The 15067-nt window shown below is 32.9% G+C and overlaps 1 protein-coding gene across 3 annotated transcripts in view; it reads left to right on the forward strand.

Annotated features, from left to right (window-relative positions):
* The window catches only part of CSMD3 (CUB and Sushi multiple domains 3), a 512136-nt gene that overhangs the window by 406679 nt on the left and 90390 nt on the right, over positions 1-15067 (forward strand). For all 3 annotated transcript variants that reach the window (XM_065752466.1, XM_065752468.1, XM_065752469.1), the window contains 6 exons: positions 1757-1881; positions 5380-5476; positions 6591-6695; positions 9428-9546; positions 11456-11525; positions 12503-12619. In XM_065752466.1, coding sequence (XP_065608538.1) covers positions 1757-1881; positions 5380-5476; positions 6591-6695; positions 9428-9546; positions 11456-11525; positions 12503-12619 — 633 coding nt within the window. The remainder of the gene's footprint in view (positions 1-1756; positions 1882-5379; positions 5477-6590; positions 6696-9427; positions 9547-11455; positions 11526-12502; positions 12620-15067) is intronic.

Raw genomic sequence — 15067 nt, forward strand, 5'->3', positions numbered from 1 at the left:
CACAAAACGGCATCTGACATGGAAGCAAGAGTGTGTAATTGAATTCTTCCATGTGGAAAAAATGATACCCACTTGACATTCAACAATGCAACAGTGCCATAATAGCAGCTGTGAAATGGTGGGTCGCCTCCACTGGTGCAGACTTTTACAAGTGTGGCATGCATGCTCATGTTTATTGCTAGTAAAATTGCATAGCAAATGGTGGTGACTGTTGAAAGAGTGCTTATTAGCTGAGAATTTGCTATATCAAACAATTTTATTGTGTGCTTTTTGTTTGGTTTTTTGTTTGTTTGTTTGTTTGTTTTTTGTATCTCCTGCATATATGGAATTAAATAAGAGGCGTTACTTTTGGAGATTCCTACATTCATCAATAAGAAACTGAAGTATCTATACTACATTTATTCTCAACGATTACAGTTGAATTGGTAGAAGTTTACATCCTTTAACTACTCAATTTACTTTTCAGAAATAATATAAACAATTATTTTGGTCATAGATCACATTTGATATACTTTATCTAGTCTGTAAAACTGTCTATCTTTCAGCAAGCTGAACTGAGAAAGGGTTACGGGTTGCCTTATGTGTGAAGACCTCTGTTAATAAAAGTGGTAAAATACATATGAAAGGAAAATTGCACTGAATTAAATCAATTCAGAAAATGAAATAGAGCACATGACCGTATTAGATTGTTTTTAACTCTAATGAATGTTTGGGTGTTTCCTTACAGAACGCAGACTTCAATCATTCTGCCTGTTTATCCTTTTACCAGCAATTATTTAAATATTTTAAGTGACACTAGCATTTAGTTTATTCATATATTGCCCATCATATTCTATAAATTATATAACATCTAAAATGTAGTTACAGTATTCTGTATTAGACAAGTATAATTTTATTTATTTTCGAAATCATCATATTTTTATCTAACAAAACCAGTTGTGACATTACTAGTGTTGCAAACGATACATTAGCTTCTTCCAGTTTTGTTTAACTATCTCATCAGTCTTTTCCTTCAACTTTTTAAATACCAATAGAATATCTTCATCTAGATTAAGCTGCAATTTTATTTGTTCCTCTTACAGCATGTAATGAGCTAGACAAGATACAATCAAGCTAAATATTCATAAGGGAAAAAATATTACTGTGTGCTTCTTTCTTACTTCTATGTAACACTTTTATTAATCTATGCATATGATGAGAGCAGTCTTAAAAGCATTTAGCCATTTTTCCCAATATGACAGAAACATAGTCCACAATGGTGTAATTCGTAGATGCAAAGAGCTGTCAAGGCATCGAGACTAGTGATAATTTATTTAATTATTTAAACAAAGTAGCAATATTAAGAATATTCTTACCACATATTTATATCCTTTAGGCTAACGCAATATGTAAGTGTTCAAACTTCATTCTTAAGCATTAAAAATAATGCTTTATATTTGTAAGATTGCTAGGAAACTGTACAGTGGATTTCACTGTGTTACAGCTCAAATAAATAAGACAAGGGAATATGAATCTAATTCTGCCACATAGAAAACTGACAGAATGCTTGTTATCCTTAATATTTTTTATCATGTAAAAGAACATTTTTGAGATTCAAGACTTTATTTTCCTGCAGCAAATGTAAAATTTTAAGTGCAGGATAAATTTAGAAAAGCTTTCAGCCATGACATGCTGAACACTGTGTAAGCTTTTATAACGATTTTTCTTATTTCTGAAGCTTCATACTTCTTTTCCTGCCTTGTTCATTTCTTTTCAGTGCCCTGTGGTGGAATTTTAACAAAGCGTAAGGGGACCATTTTGTCTCCTGGTTACCCTGAGCCTTATGACAACAATCTGAATTGTGTGTGGAAAATCACAGTACCAGAAGGAGCTGGGATTCAAGTATGTATATTTAGTATTTTCTTGTTGTCTGTCATCACATTTAAAACTGATTTTCCTGGTTCAAGACCATGAAAAGAATATTTATTCAAACAAACTTTCTCTCACTAATGGCTATCAAGATTGAACTTATTCCTTATCTTTTCATTCATTCATTTCATAAAAGATGAAAGATTTACAGAAATCTAAAAAGCTATAAACACATCTTTTAACTTAGAAAAGCACCAATAATTCAAAATATATTATTTCAGTATGTCATTCATTGTAAAAAGTCAGAGGAAATAGATACGCTTTTTTTGTTGCTTTTTTTTTCCTTCCTGAAGCTGGATATATATACCTTTCATGCAAAGTGAAATTAAATAGGTCTTTTTCTAGGGGAAATTATGTATGCTTTCCTAGAAGATCTGTTATTTTATATGTAATTATGCAAGTTATTATGGGATGAATTCCTTACAAAATTGACAAAATTCTCCTTTACAAAAAATTAGATTAAGAACATGGAACATATAGCAGATAAACATTTGTAAAACTAAGTCAAGTAGTGAAATATTAAAAGAAATCTTATTATTGAAAAGGCAGTTTTGTCTAATATATTAGAACTTCTAACCCGATCACAATGGTACCGTGCCACTTTTCATGAAAACATGATATTAAGTTTTCTATGTCTGCCCTTGCTTCAAATAATAAAATAAAATAAACTGAAATAATTTGTTTCTGTGTGTAAGGCTTTAATAAAAGTGCAACTTCCTACTAGAGAGCGTTTGAAACAGAAGATATTTCTAAATTTGCATTTAAAGTTTTGGAAAGAAAGCAAGAAAATCATTTTGGATGATATATCATGTCTAGTTTTTAAGAAATTAAGGAGATTTTACTGTATTCTCTTGTGGCAGGAGATTTTATTGAAGTAATATGAGTTTATAGTTTACTTCTGTATGACTATCACAAAAATTGTACCTTTTTGTTCAAAAGTTCATAAATTGTAACATTTAAAAGTTATGAAATAAATTTTGAAGCTACCAGTGCCTACCAGCCTATCAATATTTAGAAAACTAATTCAAATTTGAGACTGATTTTGACCACTACTAGTACTCAAGGCATTATACTTAGACTTAATCCTTTCACTCATCTGATTTTCAAGACTAGCTCTGAGAAAGTCCCTGATATAGTGAACTGAATACAGATGATACAGGAACTGTAAGATGGAGCAAAAGTCAGTAGCCCTCACAGCATTTCAACAAAGATATTTTTGAGAACTGAACTTGGTTTTATAAGCAGTGATGTCATCAGATATGGCTCTGAAATAATTTTACCTTTTTTTTTTTCATTGAGAAGATACAGAAATCTTACATATATATTACATGTATACATATATATAATTATTCTGCAATTCATCTACTTAAAGAAACATTTGAAAACTTGGGTGACTGATTCTGTCCTACTTGCAAATGAATGCAGATCTTGAGCAACATTAGATAACAGCTTGTGTTTATGTAGATGTATAAAATATCTGAACATCCTACCTGATCAGTATTCTCTCACTGTTGCAAAGGTATTATCCCAGCTTTAAAGGAGATTGAAATACATAAGATACATTTTCAGTACATTATCCTCTATCAAATGCATAGGAGGGTATTTAAACTATTCAGTTATTAATAACTACATTGTGGAATTTGTTGAAACAGTGTGACCAGATGGAAATGATGAACTATGTAATCATTAATCAAATCATTAATATCAAATCAAAAAGCAAAGATTAAAAAGTAGATTTGGGTAAATTAGAAGTGTTTGGGCTTAAAAAACAATTTTCAAGCAGCTAACTTAAATATCTTACATTGATAATTTAATGTGCTGTAGTTCCTTATAAATTAAGAAAGGCACCTTGAGTTAGGCAACTTAAAACATTTTGTACGGATTCTTACTTCACTGTCTGAAAGAATGTCTTTTTTATTTACTGGCTACACTGGGAGGCTAGGGCCATAACATACGTAACTCGTACTAAAATAGATATTTTAAATTAGTATTTTATGACCAGTGCAAAAGCTGCAATCAGCAGCAGTCTGGCACTGCAAGCACATTAAAAGCATTAGATAAATTGAAGTTCAGGCTGCAGATTTCATAGGAATCTGTGCTTCCTAATCCATATGTTCCTGATAGAGTAATGACAGACAAACAAACTGGAGGATGTAAGAATAGAGCACAGACCTGCCAAAATGGACCTGAAGATAATGGTGGATGGCAAACTGAACATGAGCCAGCAATGTGCTCTTGCAGCCCAGAATGCCAGCTGTATCCTGGGCTGCATCAAAAGAAGCACTGTCAGCATGTCAAGGGAGGTGACCTTGCTGATCTACTCTGAACTGGTGAGACCTCATCTGGATTACAGTTTCCAGATATGGAGTCCTCAGTACAGGAGAGATGTGGATCTGTTGGAGTGAATTCGGGGGATGGCCACAAAAATGATTCAAGGGGTGGAACACCTCTCCTATGAGGACAGGCTGAGAGCTGGGGCTGTTCAGCCTGGAGAAGGCTTTAGAAATGACCTTGTAGCAGCCTGTCAATATCTAAAGGGAAGCTGATAGAAAGAAGAGAATGGACTCTTTAGCAGGGTCTGTTGTGACTGAAAAAGGGAAAGTAATTTAAAACTAAACTAGGGGAAATTTAAGTTGGATATAAGGAAGAAGATTCTTTACAGTGAAAGTGGTGAGACACTTGGAATAGGTTTTCCAGAAATGTTGTGGATGCCCCATCCTTGGAGACAGAAACTGGAACTTGATATTTCTTCATTTAGTAGTGAGTATTTTCATTTTATGAAACACTTTTATGCTCCCTCTTGCAGTCTTGTGTCTGTTTTTGTATGTCTGAATGAGTGAAAGGATGTTACCATCTCTGGATAGAATGACAAGAAAGTTTGGCCTATTTCTTGGAGAATGCTAGTGACTACTTTTCTCCAGGAGATAAGTTACAAATGAAAGCCAAACACAAGAGGCTGCTCTTGCCTGAATGAAGAATTGAAAATGCAACTGACAACATTATGGGATTGTTTTTAATTCTGGTTAAACTAGAAAGAATCACAAAGAAGCAGAAGTAATTGGAAATAGCGTATTTTTTCCCCCCAGTGTCCTTCAAGTAATCTAGGTATTACAATAGTAATGCCCAGATTGCTGTGTAATATGTGGTTGTCACTGAATTTAAGGGTCTGAATTAATAATTAATCCAAATGAATTGTTACGATGCAATTGTATTCTCTAAATGATATCTTTCATTATCTTTAACAATAACACCAAGAAACAACTTTTCATGATTGAAAGCAACAGAACTGAGTGTTCTGTTCTGTTCTGTTCTGTTCTATTCTATTCTATTCTATTCTATTCTATTCTATTCTATTCTATTCTATTCTATTCTATTCTATTCATTTTGCAATTTACAGTATTATTTTTGTTTTAATACAGTGGGGATTAGGTTTATGTTCTTCACCTTTTCTTTTCTTTTTTTTTTTTTTAGGTTCAGGTGGTAAGTTTTGCTACCGAACACAACTGGGATTCTTTAGACTTTTATGATGGAGCTGACAACAATGCTCCAAGGCTTGGAAGTTATTCAGGTAACAGAACATTTTACAATAAGTACTTCACAATTTTAATGTGTATTACAAATACACTGCTTTTTTCTAGTTCTTTTTTTCTGCATTTGCTAGTTCTCTAATTAACAGCTGGCAGTATTCTTTTTATTTTAGTCATTGTTCTAGCAGACTTTCATAAAAATGAAAATTTTCAAATTTTAGGAATGAAATAAAATTCAGAGGCTCCCAAGCCATAGGCATGGTCTTTACGAATATTAAGCTCATTTGTCCACTTTTATAGCAGGTACCAGAAATCCTGATCTCTAATGTAGATATCTTGAAATTGTATGTGACTAAAGGATGCATTCTTTATCCTTATTTTAGATAAATGAGGCAGTTCTGCTTGGTCTTTTATATTTGTTTTTCTTTGTTCTACTTCATTCACATGTATGAAATGACACTGTAGATGAGTTTTTTGTCCTGTCATTCTGACTTTCTTGTTACAAACATGCTAAAAAACAAATAACTAATCAAGTACATTTTTTTTAATAGCCCTATCAAATGTGTTCAGAGCTGCTTAATATATTTGATAATAATGTTTAAAGTTATTCTAGTTAGGAGGTATTCTCTTGCTTTTAAGAAAATCCTAGTGAATATTTCGCCTTCTATTGATAAATGTGGGTGAAATAAATTTATATTAGACCCTGCTTCCCAGTATGCCTATAGTTCCTGTCTCTGATATTGTTGTGTGCTGAAAATGTAATAAAACTCTCAATAGGGACAGATATTTGACACGAATGCATCATGACAGGGCTTTGAGCAACCTGATCTAATGAAAGATGTCCAGGCCAAAGCAAGGGGAGTTGACTAGATGATTTTGGCAACCCTGCCCATGGCAGAGGGTTTGGAACTAGATCATTTTTGAGGTTGCTTCCAAGCCATTCTATGATTCTATGACCTTTAAGTGTCTCTTCCAATACAAACTATTCCATGATTTTACAGTTCTATGACAAAATAAGATAGAATTGGTTTCGTAATTTTTCCCTCTCTCCCATCTTCTCTTTACCCTTCACCCTTTATCTTTTTAAACACACACACATTTGTTCATATAGTTACTTTATCTGTATTTCAGTAATAATTTTCTTTCTCTTTTCAGGAACAACTATACCTCCACTTCTAAACAGCACATCAAATAATCTATACCTAAACTTTCAGTCTGATATCAGTGTATCTGCTGCTGGATTTCATCTTGAGTATACAGGTAACACAGAGATGTTCACTTAATTAAGAGTGCTTTCTAGTTCCAGACCTAAATGGTAGAAAAGAAAATGCTGTCCTGTTGCTCATAATGAGCTACATACAGTTACTTCAATGTTTTGTTCATATTATTTTCACCTTTCCTCTTCACTTCATCAAGACATAAAACATGAATAAATGCACACCCCTCAAGCTTCTCTGGTGGATATAGCTGTGCTCTGCAGTAGAGCCCTTTGGAACCAACTGTGTCTGGCTCAGGGTAGACCCTAATTCCTCATCACAGCAGCTGTCCCTGCAGATCCAACTGCTATAAAAATCTGGGTATTATGACCAATAGAATAATATACGCACTACATATAATGTCACTTAAGTATATAATAATTTAGGAGAATTATTTCAAATGTTTGTATTATTATTGAAAAGACTGTAATTATAAACATACTTACTATCTGAAAGTGATTGCCTTAGATGACTAACTGGAATTCTGACAGTCACTGATGTTTTGTTACAGTTTTATTTTTACCCAGCTGTGCAATTCCCTCTGATCATATTTGCTCTGCAGTCAGATCTGCATAATTGCTTCACGGTTAATTCTTGTCAGTTTTACAGTATGCAGATCCCATGCTCTGGTCTGATTAGCCTGTCAGAGAGCACAGTCTTGCAAAAATGCTAATGATCATTTCTCCATGTCAAAACATTCATCATAGGTTATATTTATCCTGCTGTTTCCATGAAATACAGATACTATCTCAGCTTCTTACAACCTTAGAGGGAAAAAAAACATAAGAAGTTAGGAAAACAAAGTAACATGAATCTGAATCCAGTGAAAGTAAGAATACCTCTGTGCATTCATACTGTCCAAAAAATTGAAATACATAGTGACCTACTATATGCAGCCTTCATCCCTAAATAAAGAAAGCATTCTGAGTATGTTGTTACAAGTGTTCTATGCCAAAGACAGTAGGTGTGGGTGTGATAGACATGTGCATGAATTTATACAGTGTGTATTTGTGTACTTATGCAAGCTATTTTCTGCAAGTGAATAAACCAAAATATAAGCTTAACATTTGTGAATTAGGGAAGAATAGTCTCTCAATAGATGCCTAGGTAACCAGTAGCTCAGTGAACTACCAAGATTAATAATAAATTAATGTTTAATGTACAAGTGATAGAGATATGCAATTAAGAAGATAATACAGAATTTGAGATGGAGTGAGGAAATCTCAAAACAATGTCTAAAACTGTAATCTTTATTAGAAACAGATGTAAGGGTAGAATTATTGTGAAAAATATTTTATTGCTGACAGAGTAAACTGAATTAAGAATTGAAGGACAATTTATGTCTTTCTTTGTTCCGTTCTATTTTCTACCTAATTTTCTTTCATTTCATGTGTTGAATTTTGTATTGGGCTGAATTATGAATTTGATAGAGGAGATTTAACTGAGGAATGATACTTTCCAATCACTGCTAGAAAGGAAGATGACAGTGTATTTTGTGTATCTCTTGGAGGTTTGTCTCTTGCAGTTTTCTCTACTGGTGAGACAGATTTGTCAGGCATTTCTCAGGATTTAAAAGCCAACAATATAAAACTCTAATCTTTCCACTGAAATTTCACCATAAACGCACTGATCAGAACAAAATTCACTAATTTGCATGGCCACTCTCCTCTGATCATGTCTGACAATGCTTCTTTCCATAAGAGTCAGGATTATGCTTTTAGAGACAATAAATACGAAGTTAAGATCGCATTTTAATGACAGTACTTCACACAGTTATTGCATTTCATTGGAAACCAACAGTGATGGAGGGCAACATGAGGAGTTAGTACATAGTTCTGAGTGAAAATCTCATCAAAGTTTAACAGTAAGCAATTGCCAAGGGAGTTGGCCATAAACATCATTTTCAGTGCACTGTCCACTTCAATATATAATTCACATATTCAAAGATACACAAATTTGAAGGGAAATATGTGTCTCTTTCCATTCCTTTTGCCATAGAGAATTATATTCTAAAACTTAATAGTGATCATATCAGTAATTTTTTTTTTCTAGCATTTTCACATTAATGTTGAAATCTTAGATTGTTATTATTTACAACATATCCTACCATAGAGTTTATGCATTCTATGCCCCTACATATCTTAATTTACTATTCATTTCTCCGGGCAAAGATTTATTAATTAGGTAATTGATTATTCTCTAAGGATATCAGTAGTTTTCTTTGAGATTAGTGGAATTTCTTTCATTCCTTCATACATAATTTCCATAAGATTCAATTATCTGTTTAAAATTAATTTAAAAAATGACATAACATTCGTTCTACAATATTGCACTCACTGTAGAATTGGGCATCATTCTCTGGAATAAATGCTGGGAAAGAAAAGTGAGTGTGCTCCCAATTTCACTTAGGCCACGGTCAGTTCTGAGACTTGAGGTAGGAATGAATGGACTGAATGTGAGCCAGTAAAAAGAAGAAATTTGGAGGAGATTTTACATTGGGACTGCAATTTTTTGGAAAATGTTTATTTCCACACTATTTATTTATTTATCTTTCCTTTGCTTTGAAATAAAAAATATTTTTATAAAAGTTTTTCCAAAATATTATTCTATTTGGTTACCCATTCAGACTGCTAGTATGCAAGCATTTCCTAAAATATTAGTTCAATGTGCCAAAGAAGTTAAATGTGAATCTATTGTACGTTACTTAACATGTCTGAACTTCCCAATTTTTCACAGCTATAGGTTTGGACTCCTGTCCTGAACCACAGACACCAAGCAATGGGATCAAAATTGGAGACAGATACATGGTTGGTGATGTGGTTTCTTTCCAGTGTGACCAGGGTTATTCCCTTCAGGTGAGTTCAGTTTCCAATTTTAAATGGTGCTTTTTAGTTCTTCAACATGTTTATGGTTAAGTCTGTCAATATCAAGTGAACACAGAACACTGATTACATGATTAGTTTGCAATGCTTACATAAATTTCTACAAAATATTAAATTTCCAACCATCAATTTTCATCAAGAGTCTGTATTTCTTCTTCATTAGTGATTATGGCATATCCATTATTAATGGTGTGTTTTAGTATTTATAGCTGAGCTTTGAAGTGTTGGTAAATTAGGTCAAATTGCTTGATAGACAAGTGGATACAAAGTGGAGAACAGGAAAATGATAATGAAACTGTGAAAATGATTATCGAAATCTAATATTTATGTTTTTTGATTGAAGCAAGTCATTCTTGGGAAAAATCCTTTTTTTTTTTTAGTTTTATTTTTTTCATCTTGTTTTGTTTTGCATATTGTTTTGTTTTCTGACTTCAATGCAAAATGTGAGCAAACAAGCCACAGTACAGTCCTGAAATAAAGGAAATACAAATTAAACTGGAGCACGGACAGTGCAAACACATATGAAAATATTCCTCTTTCCATAATGTTTTTCTGGCACATAGAATATGACTTTGTTACTTCATTTATCATTCTTTTTCTTCTAGAAATGAGCAGATATGCTTACTATGGAGAAAATGTGTTTTTTTATTCTAGGAGAGGTAATGAATGATGTTGCACATTAATAAATAAACTATTTGTAATTACTCTGGATGCTTTATAGGTACTTGGTTCCTTCAATTCTTTCAGAATCTGAGATGATAGGGGAATTTAACATATGTTTAACATTTTTTTTTCATATTAATATTAAACATGAGAATGCTACAGTTTTGGTTTTTTTTGTTTTTTGTTTTTTGTTTTTTTCTTATTTTCTGCTGTGTGCACTGTATAGTTTTGCAAGAAATCCCAAGTACATTTTTCTCTTAGGAATTTTCCTTTTAATTTGCTGTCCCTGGAATATAGTTACATACAATTACACGAAGTTGAACAGTAAATGTAGTGGTTTACTCTGGTGTATTTTTCAACAAGACTGTAACATCTACTCTGTCGCAAAGAGACACTGTTGTGAAGACTTTCCTTAAATACCTCAGCTTTTGGCTACTTAAGCTTATTCAGAGTTGAAGACTAAATATAGTATACAAAGTGATAGACTCATTTATTATGAGTTCATAAGTTCATAAGTTCATAAGGTTGGAAAGGACCTATAAGATCATCTAGTCCAACCATCCTCCTATCACTATCTCTACCCAACTACTAAATTAAATCCTTTAGCACCTCATCTAAACGCTTCTTGAACAGCGCTAGGGATGGTGCCTCAACCACTTCCCTAGGCAGGCCATTCCAGTGCCTGACCACTCTTTCAGAAAAGAAATGCTTCCTCAGGTCTAATCTAAATCTTCCCCAGCGCAACTTGTGGCCATTCCCTCTTGTCCTGTCGTTATTTATCAGGGAGAAGAGGCCCACCCCCTCCTCACCACAACCCCCCTTCAGGAAGTGGTAGAGTTTAAAATGTTAAGCCCGTAGTATCTACTGTGTATATTTAGTATCTTTTCTCATATTCCACAAATTATGCAGGTCAATTCTATGTATAAATAATTTCATTGAGATCTTTATTTTCTAAAACCTTAATTTAAACTAAGCTGGTATTGTGAAATTCATCTGGAGACTGTTAGAAACAATATTAAGGGAATAAATGCAATTTTATGGTTGGCTAACTGTACCTTGGTAAGGTTGCATTCTGCTCTGTTGTCTTGAAAGCTGGATAAAATTCACAGTGTACAGTCTTTTATAGCTTTTTAAATATATTGTTGTTTTTTAATTATTAATCTGTTTTATTGGAATAATAATCATGTAGCACATGTTGTATACTGATGTGTCATTTTAGGGACATTCACATATCACTTGCATGCCTGGACCAGTAAGAAGATGGAATTACCCAATTCCAATATGTTTAGGTATGTTCACCGTACTGAAAACTATATAAACTTGAAATGAAAAATCTAAAGATACGTATAAGTGGAAAAAGAAATGCAAGTGAGAGAACTTAATTTAAAGTCATTTTCAGTTTGACATGAAGATTTTAAATTATACTGCAGATTTTGGCAGAACTTCTCTAAAATGCCCAGTTAGAAGAAAGAAAGGGATATCCACCAGTCAGTCTCCTGTGTTAGTTATGAGACCTCCAGAAACTCTTAAAAACATTGTTAATTTATTTATGAATCATTTCCACAGTAGAATGATGAGTACAACAGAAAATACTAAAATAAAAATAGCATTACGTTATCATCTCTGATGAATACACCATGAGGCATGTGTGCCCTACTAACAAGATACACAGTCTTTCAAATTAAGCTTTATAGAAGACTATATTAATATTGTTTGGAGAAGCACTAGAAGCCTGACAGAAACCTAAACAAAATACCTGAAATGCACTAAAACATATCCTCTTTATGTGATGAATAAATACGAGAAATAAAACTCTTTTTGCATTCTTTTTCACTTTTATTTGGGTTCCCTAATAATGAAATATATTAATATTTATTAATATTCATAAGCTTCGGTGTATGGAAAGCAAGATGCTACAGAGCTCATTATAAATTAAAAACAATATTAAATCATTATTAAATTATAAACAAAGATTGTGTAGTGAATACTTCTCCTATTTTCAAGCACGTGTGCTCCTCAATTTCAAACCTAGTCAATTCAGATAAAGATAAATGATTTTTAAGTACATATTGTAAATTACTTTGTTATAGATATCTACTGGTAAATGAATATTTATGTATCTTTTGAAAGATTTTTTGAAGATCTTTTGAACCTTGATGTTGTATTATTTACTGTGAAAGGATCCTCAATGAAATGCAATATTTTTAGCTCAATCTACTCTTCTGAATAATATTGGCTAATATATATATGTATATTTTTTTGGCAGCACAATGTGGTGGTGGCATGTCAGACTTCAGTGGAGTAATCCTGAGCCCTGGGTTTCCTGGCAACTATCCTAGTAGTCTGGATTGCACATGGACAATCAAGTTGCCAATTGGTTTTGGTATGTGATTGTTTATGGATTAAATGTGTTGTGATTTGGAATGTTATAGAGTCAAAGCACAATGTATGTTTTAAGATATTATGAATGTTTATCCTGGCAAAAAAAAAAAAAAAAAGAGAATTTTGAATTTATTTAAAGAAGTAACCAGAACCTTAAAAGAAAGATTTAGAATTAAAAACCTACAAGGTTCTTCATTTTTCACTTGAAATATACTGCAATTTTATGAAAAATACACAATTTTTTAATTTGAATTAAGCACAGTTTTCTAACTAAACATGCTTGTTTGTGAGGCCATAATTTCAATAAAAATATCCCAAATATTTTAAACCATGTCAGCATCAGTTTAGACGAGGAAAAATCAACATTTGAGTTGATTCGTCTTTTTTGCATGTCCTAGGTGAATATAGAAGCAGCACAAAAAGTATCTTTGGGAGGGACCTCTGGAAGCCTCCCACTCAAAGTGAATCTGTCAGTAACGCTAGATCAAATCTGCTATGATTGGCATATTCTTCTCAGCAGGGCTGCTGCTCACTCAGCCTGTTCACAGACTGTACAGATTCCCCATATGCAGAACTTCTCCATATGCAGAATTTTTCCCTTGTGAAAATCTTTAATCTTCCTTAAGAATTGCTGACATAATCTTCCGGTTTTTTTTACTTTTCTCTTGGACAGCAGCTGATGGTATGTCAACCATACTTCGTTGTATAGTATCCTACACAAATTTGTTCAGGATGATTTCTCATAATCCCCGTCTCTCTCGAAGAAATCAGACATTTTAAGCTCTGATATCAACCCATGAATACCATCTTTATTACTGACTACGAACTGGATATTAAACAATTACTAACTGTAGCCTCAAAGTTCAGATCTTTTTTTACCCACTTTCTATTCATTCATCAAACTTATATATATTCATCTATATCAGCATGCTATAGAAGACAAAATCCAAAACCATAGGAGTGCAAAAGGATATCATATTCACTGTTTGCCTTTGTCAATATGGACAGTAATTTAATCACAGAAGGAAGTCAGTGCTGGTCATGTGTAATTTGTTGTTAGTAAATCCAGGCTGACTACTCCTGTGTTCCTTTTGTCTTTCATGTGATTGGAAATGTATTTCAGCTAGACATAATCTTAGTCCATAGGTTATGTCTATAACCTTTTCATGAGCTCTGCAGTGAACCTGCAGTCATCACTGCCCAGGTCCTCTTTTGTGTCTTTAATTTATGGATCTTCAGCATTTTCTTGTTGCCAGGGACTTCTTTCATTCTCTATGATTTGCATAGACAGTGTAAGTATTCCACTTAAAATGGCCAACCCTCCAAATGCCTTTATGAGGCTCTTACCTATCTACTATTGCAAAATTTTGATTAAAAGCTAGGCAGTAAATTTGATCCATCTAAGTTTCTACATTTCTGAATGTTGTGTAGGAGCATGGGTATTTCCATTCTCCATTTCTTGGAGTCCTTCTTAATAATTTGTTTGAATGGCATTCTGTTTTTTCAGATGTGTCTCAGTGTTTTCCATCTGATATTTTGTCATATTGTTAATTTTGTGACACAGAATTTCTGTCTCTTCAGCAGTAAGTGAATGTTTCACCCCAAATATTTACTTTTCTACATCTGTTCAGATTACTTTTCTGTTCTTTTTAAAATCACTTCTGTTATCTTTTTAATTTTAAGTCCCATGAGTTTCATTCGCTTATGACTTACATGAAAGCAATTTATTCTGTATGAGTTGTTTAACATGAAGATTATTAAACCTTCTGTAACACTGGCTGAACAGAATCTACTACTGTGGGAAATACGTTATCTTGAGATAGGGATTTCCAAATATAATCCAACTGTTACATGTGCATTTTGTTCAAAAGTCACAAGCTTAAAGTTAACTTGATTTTTTATTTTTATATTATCATTTTATTCAAATAGCATTGATATTTTAATTCTGCCATTATGCCATTACCTGACTTTTAGAGAGCTTGATCTTACAGCTTTTAATGTTTCTTTTAGAGTCATAATAGTGCCCACAATCAAGTCCCATGAATAAATCTACTAGTTTAGTTGCTGGAAGAAAAAATATATAAAATGAATAAAAAAATATATAAATTAGTAGATCTATCATCATAAGTCAAAACTATAGGGAAAGCTGTGTAGGCTAACTGGAGTTCTCTAGCAGGTATTGTCAAACATTATCTATAATAAAGAAAACAAACCTTACATTCTGGAATGTTGATTGATTCCATCATAAGATGATACACTGGAGCGCATATGAAAAGTGGTTCTTTTTTTTGGTACCAAATATATTCCATTCTACTTCTTCCCTTGCTTTGTTGCTATTCTGTTTCTTTTCCAATGCTGATTCCTTCCTCCAATCATTTTGTTTGCTTTCATTCTCTCCAGTTAATGTTTCCATTTCTCACTTCACATTCAACAATTCAAATTTGACTCT

The sequence above is a fragment of the Cyrtonyx montezumae genome, unplaced genomic scaffold, assembly GCF_038088225.1.
Source record: "Cyrtonyx montezumae isolate F1298 unplaced genomic scaffold, pur_monq_1.0 scaffold_8, whole genome shotgun sequence".
NCBI classification, from domain to species: Eukaryota; Metazoa; Chordata; class Aves; order Galliformes; family Odontophoridae; genus Cyrtonyx; species Cyrtonyx montezumae.